The 18,605-nt window shown below is 55.0% G+C and overlaps 2 protein-coding genes and 1 pseudogene across 7 annotated transcripts in view; 1 reads left to right on the top strand and 2 right to left on the bottom strand.

Moving 5' to 3' along the window:
• Window positions 1–1,504, bottom strand: part of DDB2 (damage specific DNA binding protein 2) — a 28,898-nt gene extending 27,394 nt beyond the window's left edge. For all 4 annotated transcript variants that reach the window (XM_088843303.1, XM_088843304.1, XM_088843305.1 and 1 more), the window contains exon 1: window positions 1,369–1,504. The gene's annotated coding sequence lies outside the window, so the exon portion shown is untranslated. The remainder of the gene's footprint in view (window positions 1–1,368) is intronic.
• LOC148775668 (mitochondrial import receptor subunit TOM5 homolog pseudogene) lies at window positions 533–1,481 on the bottom strand (annotated as a pseudogene).
• Window positions 1,505–8,188: 6,684 nt separating the features above from the next.
• Window positions 8,189–18,101, top strand: PACSIN3 (protein kinase C and casein kinase substrate in neurons 3). Of its 3 annotated transcripts, none has more exons than XM_055424061.2 (11): window positions 8,189–8,341; window positions 12,171–12,242; window positions 12,491–12,580; window positions 12,735–12,891; window positions 14,027–14,262; window positions 14,381–14,536; window positions 15,667–15,842; window positions 16,009–16,129; window positions 16,302–16,438; window positions 16,814–16,929; window positions 17,552–18,101. In XM_055424061.2, the coding sequence occupies exons 3-11, from the start codon at window positions 12,527–12,529 to the stop codon at window positions 17,665–17,667; spliced, it is 1,269 nt and encodes a 422-aa protein (XP_055280036.1). In that variant the 5' UTR covers window positions 8,189–8,341; window positions 12,171–12,242; window positions 12,491–12,526; the 3' UTR covers window positions 17,668–18,101. The 3 variants fall into 3 exon arrangements, with proteins under 3 accessions (XP_055280036.1, XP_055280037.1, XP_055280038.1); XM_055424062.2 differs by having other exon boundaries at window positions 8,212–8,341; window positions 12,036–12,242; XM_055424063.2 differs by lacking the exon at window positions 8,189–8,341 and adding an exon at window positions 9,682–10,350.
• Window positions 18,102–18,605: the final 504 nt, after the last annotated feature.

The raw sequence follows: 18,605 nt of genomic DNA, 5'->3' as shown, positions 1-18,605 counted from the left end.
TGGACTATAAAGAAAACTGAACACCGAAGAATTGATGCTTTTGAACTGTGGTGTTGGAAAAGACTCTTGAAAGTCCCTTGGACTTCAAGGAGATCTAGCCAGTCCATCCTCAAGGAGATCAGTCCTGAATATTCGTTGGAAGGACTGATGCCGAAGCTTCCAAAGAAAGGCAATGCCAACGAATGCTCAAACTACCGCACAGTTGCACTCATCTCACGTGCTAGTAAAGTAATGCTCAAAATTCTCCAAGCCAGGCTTCAACAGCATGTGAAATGTGAACTTCCAGATGTTCAAGCTGGTTTTAGAAAAGGCAGAGGAACCAGAGATCAAATTGCCAACATCCATTGGATTATCAAAAAAGCAAGAGAGTTCCAGAAAAACATCTATTTCTGTTTTATTGACTATGCCAAAGCCTTTGACTGTGTGGATCACCACAAACTGGAAAATTCTGAAAGAGATGTGAATACCAGACCACCTGACCTGCCTCTTGAGAAACCTGTATGCAGGTCAGGAAGCAACAGTTAGAACTGGACATGGAACAGACTGGTTCCAAATAAGGAAAAGGAGTATGTCAAGGCTGTATATTGTCACTCTGCTTATTTAACTTATATGCAGAGTACATCATCAGAAATGCCCGACTGGATGAAGCACAAGCTGGAATCAAGATTGCTGAAAGAAATATCAATAACCTCAGATATGAAGATGACACCACCTATATGGCAGAAGGTGAAGAAGAACTAAAGAGCCTCTTGATGAAAGTGAAAGAGGAGAGTGAAAAAGTTGGCTTAAAGCTCAACATTCAGAAAACTAAGATCATGGCATCCAGTCCCATCACTTCATGGCAAACAGATGGGGAAACAGTGGAAACAGTGGCTGACTTTATTTTTTGGGGCTCCAAAATCACTGCAGTTGGTGACTGCAGCCATGAAATTAAAAGACACATACTTCTTGGAAGGAAAGTTATGACCAACCTAGACAGCATATTATTTTTTATTTATTTTTTTGCAGACATAATTCCCTTATAATTCATACTTGCTAGAAAATGGAGTTTCTTATCATGATGTACAATTATACCAACATTCACCAAGGTTGATATCACAGGTATAAGGGAATACTATGACTGTAAAACGTCTCTTCATACTTGCCAAAGAGTTTAAGCTATAAAGGTCAGTTACTGGAGCCAAAATTGTCCTTAACAAGTAGAATTTTTATGTCCATTCAGTCGAAGAGTCTCTTACATCTTTCTGGGCCTATTCATTTGCAGATAGGAGAAGAAACTGTAACCAGGTTCTTCATACCATGCATTCACACATGACACCCCCTCTTCATATGCTGTCCAATTTCTTTAAGACAAAAGGAGTGACTCACAACAGGGCCACGTAGATGAGGAAGTTCCGTATGGAAGAGATCACATCCTCGCGCATCTTCCGTTTCATCTCCTCCGGGTCCAGCTTCGGCGCAAGGCCCTCGATCCGGAACATCTCAGCTCTTGCTAATGGCTTCCAGTTGCCACCCTCTCGGATCTTCTCTGCAGCCTCCCTAGACAGCATATTAAAAAGAGAGACATTATTTTGTCAACAAAGGTCCATCTAGTCAAGGCTATGGTTTTTCCAGTAGTCATGTATGGATGTGAGAGTTGGACTATAAAGAAAGCTGAGCACTGAAGAATTGATGCTTTTGAACTGTGGTGTTGGAGAAGACTCTTGAGAGTCCCTTGGACTGCAAGGAGATCCAACCAGTCCATCCTAAAGGAGATCAGTCCAGGGTGTTTATTGGAAGGGCTTATGCTGGATGGGGGAGCCTGGTGGGCTGCCGTCTATGGGGTCACAGAGTCGGACACGACTGAAGTGACTTAGCAGCAGCAGCAGCAGCATGTTGAGGCTGAAACTCCAATACTTTGGTGACCTCATGCGAAGAGGTGACTCATCTGAAAAGACCCTAATGCTGGGAAAGATTGAGGGCAGGAGGAGAAGGGGACGACAGCGGATGAGATGGTTGGATGGCATCACCAGCTCAATGGACATGGGTTTGGGTAGACTCCAGGAGTTGGTGATGGACAGGGAGGCCTGGCGTGCTGCAGTTCATGGGTTTGCAAAGAGTCAGGCACAATTGAGCGACTGAACTGAATCTCCAGAACCTGTGAATGATATTTTATTTAGAAACAGGGTCTTTGCAGATGTAGTTAAGGATTTTGAAATAAGGAGATCATCTTGGATTATCTGATTATGCTGTAATCCAGTGAGGCAGAGGGAGATAAGACACAGACAGACACAGAGAGAGGATGTAAGATTGAGGCAGAGACTGGAGTGATGCCGCTGTCGCCCAGGGGACACCAAATATGCCCCCAGGTTGCCCACAGCCACCGGCAGCCAGCAGAAGGACAAGGAAAGCTTCTTCCCCAGGGCCTGGAGAGGGAGGTGTGGCCCTACCAACACTCTGATTTGGCCTTTCGGCCTCCAGAACCATAAGAGAAGACATTTCTGCTGTTTTAACTCGCCGGTTTGTTGTTCGGCAGCCCTCAGATGCTAATGGATCCAATCTCTGCCGTGGGTGCTGGGTATCACCAAGAGGGAAAAACTGTTCCCTGGCATTGGTGAGCCCTCAGGTTCCCACTTCCTAGCTGTGTCCCAAAGCAGATCCCGCACCTCTCAAAGTCTCTTCCCTCCGTTGTTAATTGGGTAGAATAAATCCAACTGGACAGGGTTGTTACGAGGCTGGGGTGACCAGATGCTCAGCAGATCACCTGCAGCTCCACAGACACTCTGTAAGCACCCGCTCCCATCCCGTCGGTATGGGCTCACCTCAAGTACAGAGGGCTCCCATTCTGCACAGTTGGTGTACCTTCTCCCAGGTCTCAGGCTTGTCAGTGAGGTTCAGGAGAGTGCCTGTGTGCCAATAAAACTGTATTGAAAATTTTAATTTCAATAAATAATTGAAGTTATAAGACACTGACATTTGAATTCCTTCTAACCTTCGTGTAACACAGAGAGTATTCTTCTTTTGAGTCTTTTCAACCATTTAATTAAGTAAAAGTTGTTCTTAGGGATGTCATTCGTGGCCCAGTGGTTAAGAATCCGCCTTGCGTGGCTGAGTCCCTTTGCTGCTCACCTGAAACTACCACAACATTGATAATTGGCTATCCCCCAATACAAAATGGTTTTGGTGTTTAAAAATTAAGAAAAAAATCAATTGACCATAAAAAAAGAAAAAAAGAATCTGCCTTGCAGTACAGGGGATGCAGTTTCAGTCCCTGGTCAGGAGCCCACATGCCGCCAGACAACTAGGCCCTTACTCCAAAACTACTGAGTCCACAAGCAGACAGGAAAGATCCTGCCTGGCGCAACTAAGGCCTGACACAGCCAAATAAATAAATAACAATAATCTTTAAAATTATAACTTTGAAAACAAACAAACAAAATACAAAAAATAAAAGTCTTACCGTGTGGACCCTCCAGGCTACAGTTTGCTGATCCCCTGCTCTAATCTATCCCTCACACAACATCCAGAAAGACCTTCAAGGTCTCTCTTGTGTTTACATTCTGCACTCAGAATAAAACAAAGCCTACAGTGTCTGAGAGCTGCCTGTCCCTCTTACCTCACCCTCTCGCCCTCATTCACCACTCTGCCCTTCTTTCCCAGGTCAAGTTCCCATCACAGGGACTTTGTCCACACAAATCCTTCTGCCTGGAATGCCTTCTTTTAGGCTCCATCTTTACCTAGCTAACTTCCATTTGTCTTTTGGACCTCTGGGGGTAGAGAAGCTTAAACTTCCTGAGAGAAGTTTCCTCTGACCCATTGAAATTATGCTCCCCCTGGTATTCTTCTTTCATAGCACTGTATCCTTCCTATTCCCCTTGAAAACACATACCACAATTTGTAATTGTGTATGCAGGCTTTTGACTTTAATGGGAAACTCCATGAAGCGTCCCTGGTGGCTCAGATGGTAAAGAATCCACCTGCAATGCAGGAAACTCAGGTTCAATCCCTGGGTCAGAAAGATCCCCTGGAGAAGGGAATGGCAACCCATTCCAGTATTCTTGCTGGAGAATCCCACAGTGGAACTTGGTGAGCTACAGTCCATGGGGTCGCAAAGAGTCCATGGGGTTGCTTTATCCTATCCTATCATATCCACAGAATCAGGAAACATATCTGCTTTGTTTGCACTGGACCAAGCATCCAGCATGGTATCTGGCATAGCAGGTGTTCTCTGAAAGTCAGCTGAATGAATGGATCCCCCACTAGGATTCCTCTTTTACCAAAAAGGAGGTTCCCAGTGGACTTTGGGGAAGGGTCCCAGTGAACCAGGGCAGGCTTCCTGAGCAGAACCCTTGCCTGCGGAGCTGCAACGTGGACTGTGCAAAAAGTACCTCCAAAGACTCTGCTCCAGGCAAATTCCTGACCCCAGAGAGGCTTGCTGTATAGTCCCCACTCTGAAATCTGCTACGCATTTTTTACCCTAATGCCATCCATCTGCCTTTCTTCCTGTGTTTCAGCCCGGAAACAGCCACCCCCCCACCAACGGAGGTTAACCCTTCTCAATAACTAGGACCAGTTTTCCCACCTGGGGTTGCCTGAGATCTTCAAAACATAGCTGTTGAACCAGAATACTTTACTCAGCTGCCCATCTGGAATGCTGGGGCAATGTCCAGAGGCCATGGAGACAAATGGCAGCCTTCAGAGGAGATCAGTCCTGCCTGCAGCCCTCTGCCCACTCCAATCAACACTCTGAAGGGCTGCCAGAGTTATGTTTTTAAAGGACAAATCTGATCTAGTCACTTCCTTTCACACAGTGAGATTGTCTATGAGAAGTGTGAAAGGAGCAGCACTGTTTTAGACAATACGACCCATCACCATCTCCTTAAACAAAACTGTTTAATTATACAATTTACGCTTAAGTACATACTCATCGTTAATTTTCAAAGATTACAAAGATCTCCTTCACCAGTCCTCTCTAGAGTGTGTGTGAATGCTCAGTCGTGTCCAACTTTTTGCAACCCTAGGGACTGTAGCCTGCCAGGCTCCTCTGTCCATGGAATTTTCCAGGCCAGAATACTGAAGTGGGTTGTGATTTCTTACTCCAGGGGATCTTCTCGATACAGGGATCAGACTGGCATCTCCTGTGTCTCCTGCATTGACAGGCAGATTCTTTACCATTGAGCCATCTGGGAAGCCTCTCTCTAGAGAAAATCACCAAAATCAGTTTGGTACATATTCTCTAAATATTTTAAGTGTTCTGCACTTTGCTTTTTTGTATGCAACAGTATCTTGGATGTCTTCATGTAAGAGCACATCTTTATCTTCCCTGTTCTTTAGTTATTGCAGAGTAATCCAAAAGCATGAATGGACTTTAGGTTATTCAGCCAATGGCCTCTTTTTTTTTTTTCATTAAAAAATTTTTTTTTTGACCACACCACATGGCATGTAGGATCTCATTGCCCCTATCAGGAATCGAACCCATGCCCCCTGCAGTAGAAGGGCAGAGTCCCAACCAACCATTGGACCACCAGGGATGTCACCCAACCACTACCCGTTTGTTTCTAGTTTTTCCTTACTGCAAACAGTACTATATGCAAACATCCTTGGACCTTTTCCTAGACTTGTACATGTTTGTCTGGGGTAGATACCAAAAAGTGGAATTGCTGGGTCACCACGTCATATGGTAACACCTCTGGCGCTTGGCACACCCTGATGCTCCCGCCTAGAATGCCTTTCCACATGACTAATTCTTGCTCATCAAGACCAGTCAAGTGTCACCGCCCAGTGAAAGGTGGTCTCTTCTGCTTCAGTTTTCCCATAGTATTTCCTGCTCATATTGTATCATTAACGTACACCTCGGACTCTGCCTTTTTTATTTTTGTATTCCCAACACCCAGTCTAGGGCTTAGCATAAAGCAAAAATTCAAATGTTTTCTTGATTGGCTGAGTGAATAAATAAACAAACAAAGGAACAGTGCTTAGGACATTCCAGAAACTCAAGGTGAGTGAGTCTGTGAGTGCTGTGAGCTTGGGCTGAGGACCCACCTGCCACCTGGTGCCGGGAGCCAAGCTGCCTCTCTGGGTTTCTGTCTATCCGGTCCTCCTGACCTCAGGCTCATCTTGAGCTCTGTTCAAGCTGGGAACCCGCTGATGGAGCCCTGTGAGTGTTTAGGGGCTCTGGATGCAGAGCACAGAAATCTGAACCCTGAGGCAGCACTAGCAGGACTCTGGCTTTCCAAGGTCAGCTTTGTCTCCTCTGACCCTTGAAGCAGCTCACTATGCTCTGGGGTTTGGTTTATTTTTTTCTCTCTACAGTACCTTAGGGGCAATTAAGATCAGCTGCAGCATTTCTCCAGCTTTGAACCCGAGGGATGCCAGATGTTTTCCACTCTGCATTCCCTTCTCTTTGTGGTCTGACAGACAGCCCTGTTTTTCTGAGTTTCTAGAGAGACTTCCCTAGATCCCAGAGTCTGGCTTGCAGCCTTTATTTTTAATGGGTTTTTGATAGGTGGCTCCTGTAATTCATTTCTTTCTTGTGATTTCACACTTTCTGTCCAGGTGCCTAAAGCCCCTCGGGGCACTAGGTGGGATGGTAACTGATTTTGAATAATACAAAGCAGTATGGCTGTCTAGATGTTACCTCAGCTCCTCCCATTTGCAGTCGTTTTAGTCATTAATTAGCCGCTGCACAGGCCCTTTTGGGAGGTCAGCCCAGTCACCTGTCATGTTTCATAGAGGTGGAAAGAGATATGGAGAAAAGGGACTTGTCCAAGCCCCAGCTGAGAGTGGGTGTTGAAATTTGTCTCGGGAGCTACATCCTGCTGGGTTCACACCTGCGAGCGCAAAGGCGAGGATCACTACTCAGGTGCGAGGGGCCGAACTCGGCTTGTCTAGGGTGCCCCACAGGCCGTTTCACCCTCCCACGGGGACTGCAGGGCAAGTCAGTCCTCAGCGGCTTAGATGCCCGTTTCAAGTTATCCCCGTTCATTCTCTGCAAGCCCCCTTTTCATTTTATGAGCGGATTTATCTGCGCAGAGAACGCGTCCGTGATTCCTCCCGGATTTAGAAACTACATAATTTTGCTATTTTTAAAGCTGTCGTTTAAAAATCCGTGCACACGGACTCACACTCCTCGGGGAGTAGGGGTGGGGGTGGGGGCGTCGGGACGGAGAGGACGTGCTGGGGAGAGAACAGCTTGGCTCTCGGCTTCCCAGCGCGCACGCCGTCCCCTGGGGGCGCACTCCTCCGAGAGCGCGGGAGAGTTTGCGGCCCCCAGCAATTTGCGCGGTACAGGCCCTCTGAGCGCCCGGGGCGTCGGACCGCGCAGACCTGCGCACCCTCTCGCCTGCCAGGCGGAGGGCACGGCCGCCGGGTCACCGGGCCCAGGAGGAAGCGGGAGGGGCCGGGAGACCGAGCAGGTGGCGATTAGGTCAGACTCAGAACATTCTTGGACCGCTCCAGAGGATATAAATAACCGACAGGCAGGCTCCGAAAAATCCCAGGGTGCGAGGCAAGGGGGTGAGGAAGCAGGGGCGTATTATGGTTGGGGGGGTGGCATCGTGGCGATCTGGAAAGATCTACTAACAGGGGGTGGAGGGGCGAAGGGATTTAAGAATGAACCGTGGTACAAAATCTGGGAATAAGAGCACGTGGTGGGGAGGAGCTCATGACTTTCTGCCCCACCTCCACCGCGTGTCGGACCCAGTCCTCAGAATTGGCCATCAGATTGGCCAGAAGGGCTGTGCAAGGAAATGGCAAGGCTTTGGAGTCCCCGCCCTGCCCGACAACAGATCTTGTGCAAGGTGCTAAAGGTCTCCGAGCCTCAGTTTCTGCATCTATACAATGGGAGTCCTAATGCTTACAAGGGGATGGTTATGAGCCTCTCCAGAGTTAACGTCTAAGTTAACTTCTAACTTTTAAGAAAGCTGTGCTCAGCAAAAAGAGTAAGGCAGTGTTGTACCCCCCAGGCCTCCCTCCAAAGGGAGACGGTGCAGGCCGGATTTCTTCCCGCTTCCACGGCTCTCCCAGGTTCTGCCGAGGCCGGGGAGGGACAAAGCCGAAATCAGACTCCTTACAGCGCCACCCTGGGTAGGCGGCCCTGGCGCTCCTCGGGCGGGAACCGAGACCCCACGGCCCGCGCCCCGGGAGCCGCGCGGGTCGCCGCGGTGCAGGCAGCTCCTGCGCCCAGCCGCGGGCCGGTGGGGTTGGGGCCCGCGGCCGCGAGGAGAGGGCGGGGCTGGGGGCTGGGCTTCCCGGGGGAGGGCCCGGCGCGCTCCGGGAGGCGGCGGCCCCGGCCCAGGAGCGACGGAACTTGGGTCGGAGCGTGGCCGGACCCCCACCCGCCGAGGCGCCCAGGGAGGACGCGGTGAGTGCTGCCCGGGCGGGGACGGCGGGGCGGCGGTGGCGGGAGCCGGGGCCGCGGCTAGACGGAGCACGCGCTCTCGCTCCTGAAGTTTGCTGTGCGACCGGCTGCGGCCCCCGGAGCCCCGGGGGAGCCGCGCTTTGCGGGAGCGCGGCGAGAGCTGCCGCCGCGCCGAGCGGGGAACCCTTCTGCGGCGCCGCGCGCCCGGCACTTCCCCAGACCTGCCGCCGCGGGGTAGGGAGGCGTCGGGGCTGGCGGGCCACCCCGTCTCCTGGGGCCCCTCAAAGGCCCCCGACCGCCCGGGGACCCCAGCAGGGGCCGCGCTCCCCAGCGACCCCTCGCCCTTGGCCAAGAGCCCCAGTTGCTGGGGCCGCCGGTCCCGGGCCACCATCTGGAGTTGCCGGCGGCGCGGGCCAAGGCAGCGTGCGCCCCCTCCCCTCAGCGGTGACCGGCGGGCCCCCGCCCCGAGACCGACTTCAGCGAGTTTGGCCAAGAAGGCCTGGCGTCTCCAGGGCCAGGCCTGGCCCGGCCGCTCCTCGTGGGCTCCACCGGCTCCGAGGTGTGCAGCGCCCGGCCCGCAAGCAGGGCGCCGGTCCATAAGGGTTTTGAGGCCAGAGACCGGCGGCCCCTGGGTTCGGAGGTTTGGTGTGAGGGCTCCGGGTTCGGAGTGCGTCATCGGGGAGCTGGCACCTCCGGCGGGGCAGGTCGGGTTTCCAAAAGTGCCCCTTTGTTATGCCCCTCCCGGGCCGGCCTCCTCCCCCTTCCCCGCGCCGCCCCTCCCCCAACCTCCGGGGCCTCCCTGGCTGCAGGTTCCGGTGGCTCTTGCCTGAGCACCCCTCTCTGGACCGGTCGACCGCCCGCCTCGGTGCCGTCAAATCCGCGGGCTGCGGGCGGATCGGGAGGGGCTGCAGGGAGAAGAGGTCCTTGGGCGCAGCCTGTGACTCAGGACAGAGCCTGGGCAGGGCAGGACAGCAGGGCTCCCTCCCAGGGCCATGCCCGGGACTTCGGGACAGGGTCAACGCCGGTCTGGACAGGGGTACATGGCAGCCTCCTAAGGGAAAGTGGGTTCTTCCCTGGACCCCAAGACTCCCTACCTTGGCTCAGGACGCTGTGAGGAGGAGACCCTGCCAAGCCCCAGCCCAGTTAGGTGGTGGCTCCCTGGGCTGGGAAGGTTCATGATCTGCTTCCCGAGGTCTTGGCCGTGGCAAGAGTGTGTTCTGGGGAGCAGGCTTGGTCTCTGCCGGGGTTGGGAGGCACAGGGTGCTGGCCCTCCTCAGCAGAGGTCAAGGCATAGGCCCATTCCCCCACTGCTGGGTCGGCCGGGGCAGTGGGGCTGGCTGTGCCTGGGGCTTGGGCTCATGTTTGCTCTGGGAGGCCGGAGGGAGCCGTGCCAGCCCTGCACACACAGCTCGCTCTGTTCTGGGGCCAGAGAGAGGGAACGGGTTGGGGGCAGCTCTCCTGGGAGCCGGGTGGCTGGGGCAGGCAGGGGGCCCCGGCCCCTGGATGCCTGGCTGGGACAGCTCTTGGGGCCCTGGGGTTTACAGCTGCAGCTGTTTCTCTCCATCTGGTTGGCATGACCTTTCTGGGTAAATGGGACAGACTAAAGAGGGAGCAAGGGGGAAGTGTTGAGGACCCCGGAGGGGAGGGCTGCTCCGTCCTTCTATTCTGGGCCCAGGCATCTCTGCTGAGGGCCCGAGCTCTCCCTGCTATGAGCTGAGAGGCAGAAGCCTACTTAGGCCATGCTTTCTCAAAGCTGCTATATCCCTTGCATTTCCTGGTCTTCAGGTGGATTCGTTTGTGTTTTAAATTCAGCTACTTGTACTCTAATGTTCATTGCAGCACTGTTTATAATAGCCAGGACATGGAAGCAACCTAGATGTCCATCTGCAGACGAATGGATAAGAAAGCTTTGGTACATATACACAATGGAGTATTACTCAGCCATTAAAAAGAATGCATTTGAATCAGTTCTAATGAGGTGGATGAAACTGGAGCCTATTATACAGAGTGAAGTAAGCCAGAAAGAAAAACACCAATACAGTATACTAACGCATATATATGGATTTAGAAAGATGCAAGTGATAACCCTGTATACGAGACAGCAAAAGAGACACAGATGTATAGAACAGTCTTTGGGACTCTGTAGGAGAGTGTGAGGGTGGGATGATTTGGGAGAATGGCATTGAAACATGTATATTATCATATGTGAAACGAAATCGCCAGTTTAGGGTCGATGCATGTTACAGGATGCTCGGGGCTGGTGTGCGGGGATGACCCAGAGGGAGCATAAAGGGAGGAGGGAGGTGGGAGGGAGGTTCGGGAGGTGGAACTCATGTACACCCGGGGCGGATTCATGTCAATGTATGGCAAAACCTACCAATATAATATTGTAAAATAATTAGCCTCCAATAAAAAATAAAAAAAAATAATAAATTCAGCTACTAACTCCAGTGCCTGGAGGAATACAAACTGGACCCTCAGGAAGTCTCTGCCAATGACTGAGGACAGATCCTGGCCTGTGGTCACAGGCCAATGTGATTTATGCCCGGAGATATATACCCAATGTGATATATACCTGGAGAGAGGGGTGGAGATTGGGGATGGAGGAATGAGAGGGAGCCTGGAAAAGATGCCTCACTCGTTTTTCTTTTTTGTAATAACAGCTTTATTGACATATACCACACAATTCACCCATTTAAAGTATTGTTTGTTTAGTTGCTAAGTTGTGTCTGACTCTTTGTGACCCCATGAACTATAGCCCGCCAGGCTCCTCTGTCCATGGAATTTCCCAGGCAAGAATAGTGTAGTGGGTTGCCATTTCCTTCCCCAAGGGACCTTCCTGACCCAGGGATTAAACCGGAGTGTCCTGCATTGGCAGGTGGATTCTTTACCACTAAGCCACCTGGGAAGCCCTCACTCTTGAGTTTTGAAGGGTGGGAGGGAGTCAGTTTCGGGGAGGACTGTCATAAAGCCCTGCCTTGGGGGCAATGAACACACTGTTCTCCCGGGCCTGGCCATGTCCCTGGGGTTTGCTCAGAGGAGGAAGTGATTTCCTTCTAGGGGCTTGCATTGATGCTGGGGACAGCTGAGACCCTGCCCAGGGACAGGCAGGGAGTGGCCGCGTGCCTCTGGGTCCTCTGGGGCCCTGGGGGGAGCTCTGGGGCTGGAATCTGCCTTGCCTTCCCCCGCAGTCCTGGAGCGCACTGTTGTAACTGGCTGATCCCCTGTCTGACACCTCGTGCTGCCCCAGACTCTGGGCTTTCGGAGGGTGGGGCTGAGTTATTCATTATTCACGGAATCCTGTGGGACCTCAGGGATGCTGTGGAGCAGGACTCCTCACAGGTCTTATTCGCTGCCTTGAGTCTTATGCCAGTGTTGGCACAGAAACAGGGAAGAAGGCGGGATTTCCATCTTGGGAGGGAGCCGAGGCCCCTCAGGAGACGACAGTATGAGGCACTTGTTCAAGCTTCATGGCTAAGATAAGACTCAGGCCTCCTGGCTTCCAGTCTGCTCTTGCCACCCCAGGAGCTTCTGGGGTGTGGCTGGGTACCCTCTGACCTGGTCGGGTCTGGGGAGGGGTCGCCTTGTTCAAGGAGAGGCCACAGAGCCCTGGCTTGGGCAGGCATCCTCTTATCTGCGGTCGGGGCAGCGGGGCCCTCTGCCCACTACCCACCCCCGCCTGCCATGTAATCCCCAGCTGGACCGTGTGACCTGACTGGCATTCTCCTGGCTGGAATCTGGCGCTTCTGACAGCAGTTGCTATATCGGGGTAGCTGGGCACCGCCCTGGACGCGGTAGGCCCCACCCTCACCCCCTGCTTTGCTCTCGTTAGCGTCGAGGCAGGATCACGGTGGCAGCTGTGAGGGTTGGATACCCAGACCTCCGGAGTGAACGCTAGGCCCAGGTACATGGAGTGAGGTGCTGGGGAGGGCAGACCAGGGCAGGAGGAGGAGTCGGGAAACCACCATCTTTGCCCCCCTCGGGCCCCTCCTGGGGCTTCCAGACCCCTGCCTGCCGAGTCCTTGCTCTTGACAGTTCCTTGGGGAGTGGGGATGGCAGTGGGGGGCAGAACCCAGGGGGAGCGGAGGCTCTTTGCCTCGCCCCCGAAGTGCACCCACCTGGGTTTCCTGCTTACCCCTGTGCCCTCTGCAGCCCCCATCCGCCACCATTCCGTGCTGCGGGGACACCATGGCTCCAGAGGAAGAGGCCGGAGGGGAGGCCCTGGAGGGCAGTTTCTGGGAGGTGAGCAGCTGGGTGCCAGCTTTGGGGTGGTGCTGAAATGCCCACCCCGCTCTGGGCCCAGCCACCTGTCCCAAGGAGGAGCCTCGTGTCGGCCCTGGCCCCCGGTGGGGGGTGGCTCCCCGGGGCGACACCAGGCTTCCCATCTCCTGTGCAGGCTGGCAACTACAGGCGGACCGTACAGCGGGTGGAGGACGGGCACCGGCTGTGCGGGGACCTGGTCAGCTGCTTCCAGGAGCGCGCCCGAATCGAGAAGGCCTACGCCCAGCAGCTGTCCGACTGGGCCCGCAAGTGGAGGGGCGCCGTGGAGAAGGGTGAGCCAGCTCTCGGGCCTCGTGGGGAGGAGAGGACCGCCGAGGTGGGGCGGGGGGCAGCCGGGCAGGGCAGCTTCTATTTGCACCTCTTGTGGAAAGTTGGAGGCTTCCCCATCTGCCCTCCCTTTAAAGAGAGAAGATCCTCCTGGTTATTCTAACAGTTGTGCTGTTAGGGTTTGCCAAGCACCATCAAATGAGTTATTTTGATATTTCTAATAACCCGCTGGGAAAGATTGAGGGCAGGAGGAGAAGGGGACGACAGAAGGTGAGATGCTTGGATGGCATCACTGACTCGATGGACATGGGTTTGGGTGGACTCCGGGAGTTGGTGATGGACAGGGAGGCCTGGCGTGCTGTGGTTCATGGGGTCGCAAAGATTTGGACACTACTGAGCGACTGAACTGAACTGAACCGAATAACCCTATGAGTTTCCCTGGTGGCTCAGTGGTAGAGAATCTGGAGATGTGGGTTGGATCCCTGGGTTGGGAAGATGTCCTGGAGAAGGAAATGGCAACCTGCTCCAGTATGCTTGCCTGAGAAATCCTGTGGACAGAGGAGCCTGGCAGGCTACAGTCCATAGGGTGGCCAGAGTCAGATGTGACTTACAACCAACCAACCACAGCCCTATCATGGAGATGGTCTTGTTCTAACTATTTGCTAGAGGAGAATGGCATACTTCAGAGAGGCCAACTAACTTGCTTGAAGTCACACAGCTAAGAAGAGCTAAAGCTTGTGCCCAGGTTTTCCGGCTCTGGAGCTTGGGCTCCTTCTATCCAAACAAGCTGCCTTCCTTGGGGACAGACACTAGTTCTTCCCTCTGGGGCAACAGAGGGTAGTGATTTATACCACACACCTGGGTTTGGATCTGAGCTTCACCTGTAGCTGGAATGCTTTGGGCAACGAATTTCCCTTCTCTGGGCTGCCTTTTCGCTTGTTCCACGTTGCTGGCGATGCGGTCTCCACGGTGTGGATGAGGCAAGCATTCAGTGGGACCATGTGTCCAGGCAGAGTAGGTGTTCGGTTGTCGTTCATCTTCGCATCTCTGCCCCATGCCTGGCACCCAGAAGCCCCTGCTGGGGGAGGGGGGTTCGCTGCCAGCAGCCTGGGCCCAGCCCCAGCTCACCCCTCCTCGCAGGCCCCCAGTATGGCACGCTGGAGAAGGCCTGGCACGCCTTCTTCACGGCGGCCGAGCGGCTGAGCGCGCTGCACCTGGAGGTGCGGGAGAAGCTGCAGGGCCAGGACAGCGAGCGGGTGCGCTCCTGGCAGCGGGGCGCCTTCCACCGGCCTGTGCTGGGCGGCTTCCGCGAGTGCAGGGCGGCCGAGGACGGCTTCCGCAAGGCCCAGAAGCCCTGGCTCAAGAGGCTGAAGGAGGTGAGCCCGGCAGGGAGGAGGGGCCGCAGAGACTCGCCCCCTTCCTGGGTCGGCCTGGGGCTAGAAGGGGCTGCGGCGCAGGGTCGTGGGTCCAGCACGGTCCCTGCGTGTGCGCCAGGTTGAGGCTTCCAAGAAGAGCTACCACGCGGCCCGGAAGGAGGAGAAGACCGCCCAGACGCGGGAGAGCCACGCAAAGGCAGACAGCGCCGTGTCCCAGGAGCAGCTGCGGAAGCTGCAGGAGCGGGTGGAACGCTGCTCCAAGGAGGCTGAGAAGGTACAGGCTGAGGCACCCGCCAGCCCAGGTCAGGGCTCCCTGCGTGCCTTTTCCAGCCCCAGCATTGTTCTCGTCTTCACCTGCCCGCTGCTCTCCAGCTTATCATGTAACATAGGACCCTGAGAAAGATGGGGCATCCCAATGGCCTTAGTGGTAAAGAATCCAGTACCGAGGCAGGAGACGTGAGTTTATCCTTGGGTGGGGAAGATCCCCTGGAGGAGGGCATGGCAACCCACTCCACTATTCTTGCCTGGGAAATCCCATGCACAGAGGAGCCTGGCAGTCTACTATCCATGGAGTCGCAAAGTGTCAGACACAACCGAGCGACGGAGTGCGCGCTTTACCCAGGAAAGAAATGGTGCAGTGGCCACTGGGATAATTTTAGCAGTTGAGGAGACCTTCCCAGCTGCTTTCCTTTCCGTGTGCCCCCGGGACAAGTTCTCATGTTGCTCACCCGCCTAGAGCGCTTTTCCTCCAGCTCTGCATATGCGGAGCCTCCCTGTCCTCTGAGGTGCTGGTGTTTCCACTTCTTCCGGGAAGCCTTTTCTGATTTCTTCCACGGCACCCCGTGTGTGTGTGTGTGTGCGCCTGTGTGTGTGCGTTCAGTTATGTCTGCCTTGCGACCCCAAGGACTGTAGTCCATCAGGCTCCTCTGTCCATGGGATTTTCCAGGCAAGAGTACTGGAGTGGGTTGCCATTTTCTGAGATGAGGTTGACCTCATCTCACTTTGTACCACCTTTTTTTAAAATTTATTTATTTATTAAATTTTTAAAAATCTATTTTAAAAAATTTATTATTTATTCGTTGCGTCTTAGTTGTGTTGCTCAGGCTTAGTTTCCCCGAGATATGTGGGATCTTAGTTCCCCAACCAGGGATTGAACCCACGTCGCCTGCATCGGAAAGCGTCTTCTTAACCACTGGATCACCAGGGAAGTCCCCCCGCCGGACTCTTAAAGCCCCTGGGCCTGCATGTCACCTTCCTTGTTCGGCTCCTGGGGTCCTAGCGGGCAGGAGCCAGGCTTCTGGGCCCTGGTGCCTAGCCCACAGCAGGTGTGCAGGGAAGACTAGCAGGTCCTCAGTGGAAGAAGAAGGTCTTGTCCTCACCAGAGCCCCTCCTCGCTCCACCCAGACGAAGACCCAGTATGAGCAGACCCTGGCGGAGCTGCACCGCTACACCCCACGCTACATGGAGGACATGGAGCAAGCCTTCGAGAGCTGTCAGGCGGCCGAGCGCCAGCGGCTTCTCTTCTTCAAGGATATGCTGCTCACCTTACACCAGCATCTAGACCTCTCCAGCAGTGAGAGGTATGGCCTGCCGAGTGGGCCTGGAGATCTGGGTGAGGCTGGCTCTCTCCCTTACCCTCTGGGCTCTGGCTGGGCTGAATGAGACCGGGCAGGGTGTGCGTGGGGGGGTAGGGTGGGGAATAGAGGCCCAGGGCTTCCCCGCCTGAAGCTTATACTCGGGGTACAGGTTCCACGAACTCCACCGAGACCTGCATCAGGGCATCGAGGCAGCCAGTGACGAGGAGGACCTGCGCTGGTGGCGAAGCACCCACGGGCCGGGCATGGCCATGAACTGGCCCCAGTTTGAGGTACCTGTTCCTGGCAGGCTGGGGCTGAGAGATGGGGTAGGTTCCCACTGGGATCAGCCTGGCGCTCGGGCAGGAGGCTGGGGTTTAGCATATAAAAGGCAGAGGTGGTCTGGATGGTCCTGGCTGCCACGAAGCCTACAGCCCAGCCTGACCCTGAACACTGTCCCCATAGGAGTGGTCCTTGGACACACAGAGGACAATCAGCCGGAAGGAGAAGGGTGGCCGGAGCCCTGACGAGGTTACCCTGACCAGCATCGTACCCACCAGAGATGGCGCCGCACCCCCACCCCAGTCCCTGGGGTCCCCGCGGTGAGAGCCAGGATCCAGGCTGTGGGAAGGACACAGCTTTGCCCCCTGCTCTGCCGTCCTTCCTCTGTCCCTTCCCTTCATGCCCTTCACACCTGAAGTGGGTTCAAAGCTGGTGTTTTGAGTTGTAAAGATGCCAGTTTATATGGTGGTCTGCCAGGTGCTCCCCACGCTCCCTCTCATGCACTGCCCGTGTCAGCTCTGCGTGGCAGGACGTGTGCTTGAACTTGCAGGCATTCGTGGCAGAGGTCAGGCTAGAATCCTGCAGCTTTTCCCCCAGCTGCCTCTCCCTGGGCTCTGCAGGAGGGAGCCCTTGGCCCTGAGTCCCAGGCTCTCCTACTCAAGCCTGCCCCCTTGTCCTCCCCTCTCTGGTGGCAGACACGAGGAGGAGTGGTCAGACGAGGAAAACCCCCCGAAGGCTGCCACGGGCGTGCGGGTGCGGGCACTCTATGACTACGCGGGGCAAGAAGCCGATGAGCTGAGCTTCCGAGCAGGTACCCTAGAACCCCTTTCCTGGTCCTTTCCAGGCTGCAGCCCGTCGCTCTCGCCCCTTTACTAGCCTGAGCAGGAATATGGTGAAAGGGAAGCCAGACGCTCAGTTCTCAAGGGTCAGTGCTCCAAGGTGTAAGGCTGCTCTAGGGACCTCCCTGGTGGTCCAGCGGCTTAGATTCCATGCTGCCAGTGCTGGGAGCCTGGGTTCGATCCCTGGAACGAGATCCAACTAAGAGTTTGCATGCCACAACTAAAGATTCTGCATGCACACTGCAACACAGATCCAAGATATTGCACGTGACTTTTAAGACCGGTGCAGCCAGATAAAATATTTTTTAAAAACTATTAATAAAAAAAAAAGGCTGCTCTGAGTCCATCCCCGAGGAGTCAGTGTTTGCTTGGAGCCCTCACCTGCCTCTCAAAGTCACCAGCTGGGGCCTGACTGCTGAATTCAGGGCCTGGGAGTGAGGTTGGGGTTGGGGGTGGAGTGGCTGACTTTGACCTCCCTCTGCCTGAGCCAGGTCTCTTTTAGCTGGGTTCTCAGACTACCCCCTCCCCTTAGTCCTTGACCCAATTGCAGGAATGGGGCGGGCAATTGCCAGTGACCAATCTCCCTTCTCACAGGGGAGGAGCTGCTGAAGATGAGCGAGGAGGATGAACAGGGCTGGTGTCAGGGCCAGCTCCAGAGTGGCCGGATTGGCCTGTACCCTGCCAACTACGTGGAGTGTGTGGGGGCCTGATCTGCCCTGGCAGTCCGTGTGCACCGTTTCTCCACCCTGAGTCAGAGCCCAGCTTGTCTGGACAGCCGGACCCAAGGGCCCTGAACCATCCTGCCCGCTGCCACCGCTCTATCCCTCCAGGAGGGAGGAAGTCCTGGGACCCAGGGAGGGGGAGGGGCCTTGTGTCTGGGAAGGGACTGGTAGGGAAGGGCCAACTGAGACTAGGCTGAGGGGAAGATGGGGAGGTGGGGAGGTCAGGAAGTGACTGAAGGGCTCAGGGGTGCCTGGGCCTCCCCAAAAAGTCCTCTAGTCTCCCTGGGAGCTGTGGACCCAGTTCCTGGTCTCTGTTTTGGGGTTCCTGGGGTTGGCTTGGGGTGAGTGCAGTTCTGGGCTAGCAGCACTCTTGTGGCTTGTTCTAGTGTGTATTAAACTTTGAAGGAAAAAAAAAGGCTTCTGTGCCATCTTTTCCGATATTCCACCCTTGCCAGGCGGCCGGGGGCATCTGGAGGCACTAGTGGGTAAGGTCGTGGGCCTGCAGTATATTGCGGGGGCGGGGGTTGGTCGTAGGTGTGCCAGCTTGGTACCTGCTCTGGGACTTCGGGACCCTAACCTAACCTGGGGTCCCGCCAGGGGACTCGTGATAAGACTTGGTGCGAGCCATCCGAGGATGCGTGGAGGTCGGGAGCTGAGCTCTGAGCGGAGCGGGGGCCCGGCCAGTTGATCTTCCCATCCAGGCCGGCGGCACCGCGTTTGCTAGGGGCTGTTAATCATTACTCACCGCTAGGGAACTGGCCCGAACCCAGGCCGAGGGCCGAGCCGCGCAGCGCACACGCTTCTGGGGGTGGCCCCGCCCCCTGGGGGCGGGGCGCGCGCGGGCGGCGCGGTTCGGGCCTGTGGGCGAGCCGTCGCCCCACCCCGCCCGCGGATTGGCCCCGGCGCGGCGCGGCAGGGGCTCGGGC

The sequence above is a fragment of the Moschus berezovskii genome, chromosome 14, assembly GCF_049115385.1.
Source record: "Moschus berezovskii isolate FMDL1 chromosome 14, NW_MosBer_1.0, whole genome shotgun sequence".
Lineage (NCBI taxonomy): Eukaryota > Metazoa > Chordata > Mammalia > Artiodactyla > Moschidae > Moschus > Moschus berezovskii.
This window is presented reverse-complemented; position numbering and strand designations above follow the sequence as displayed.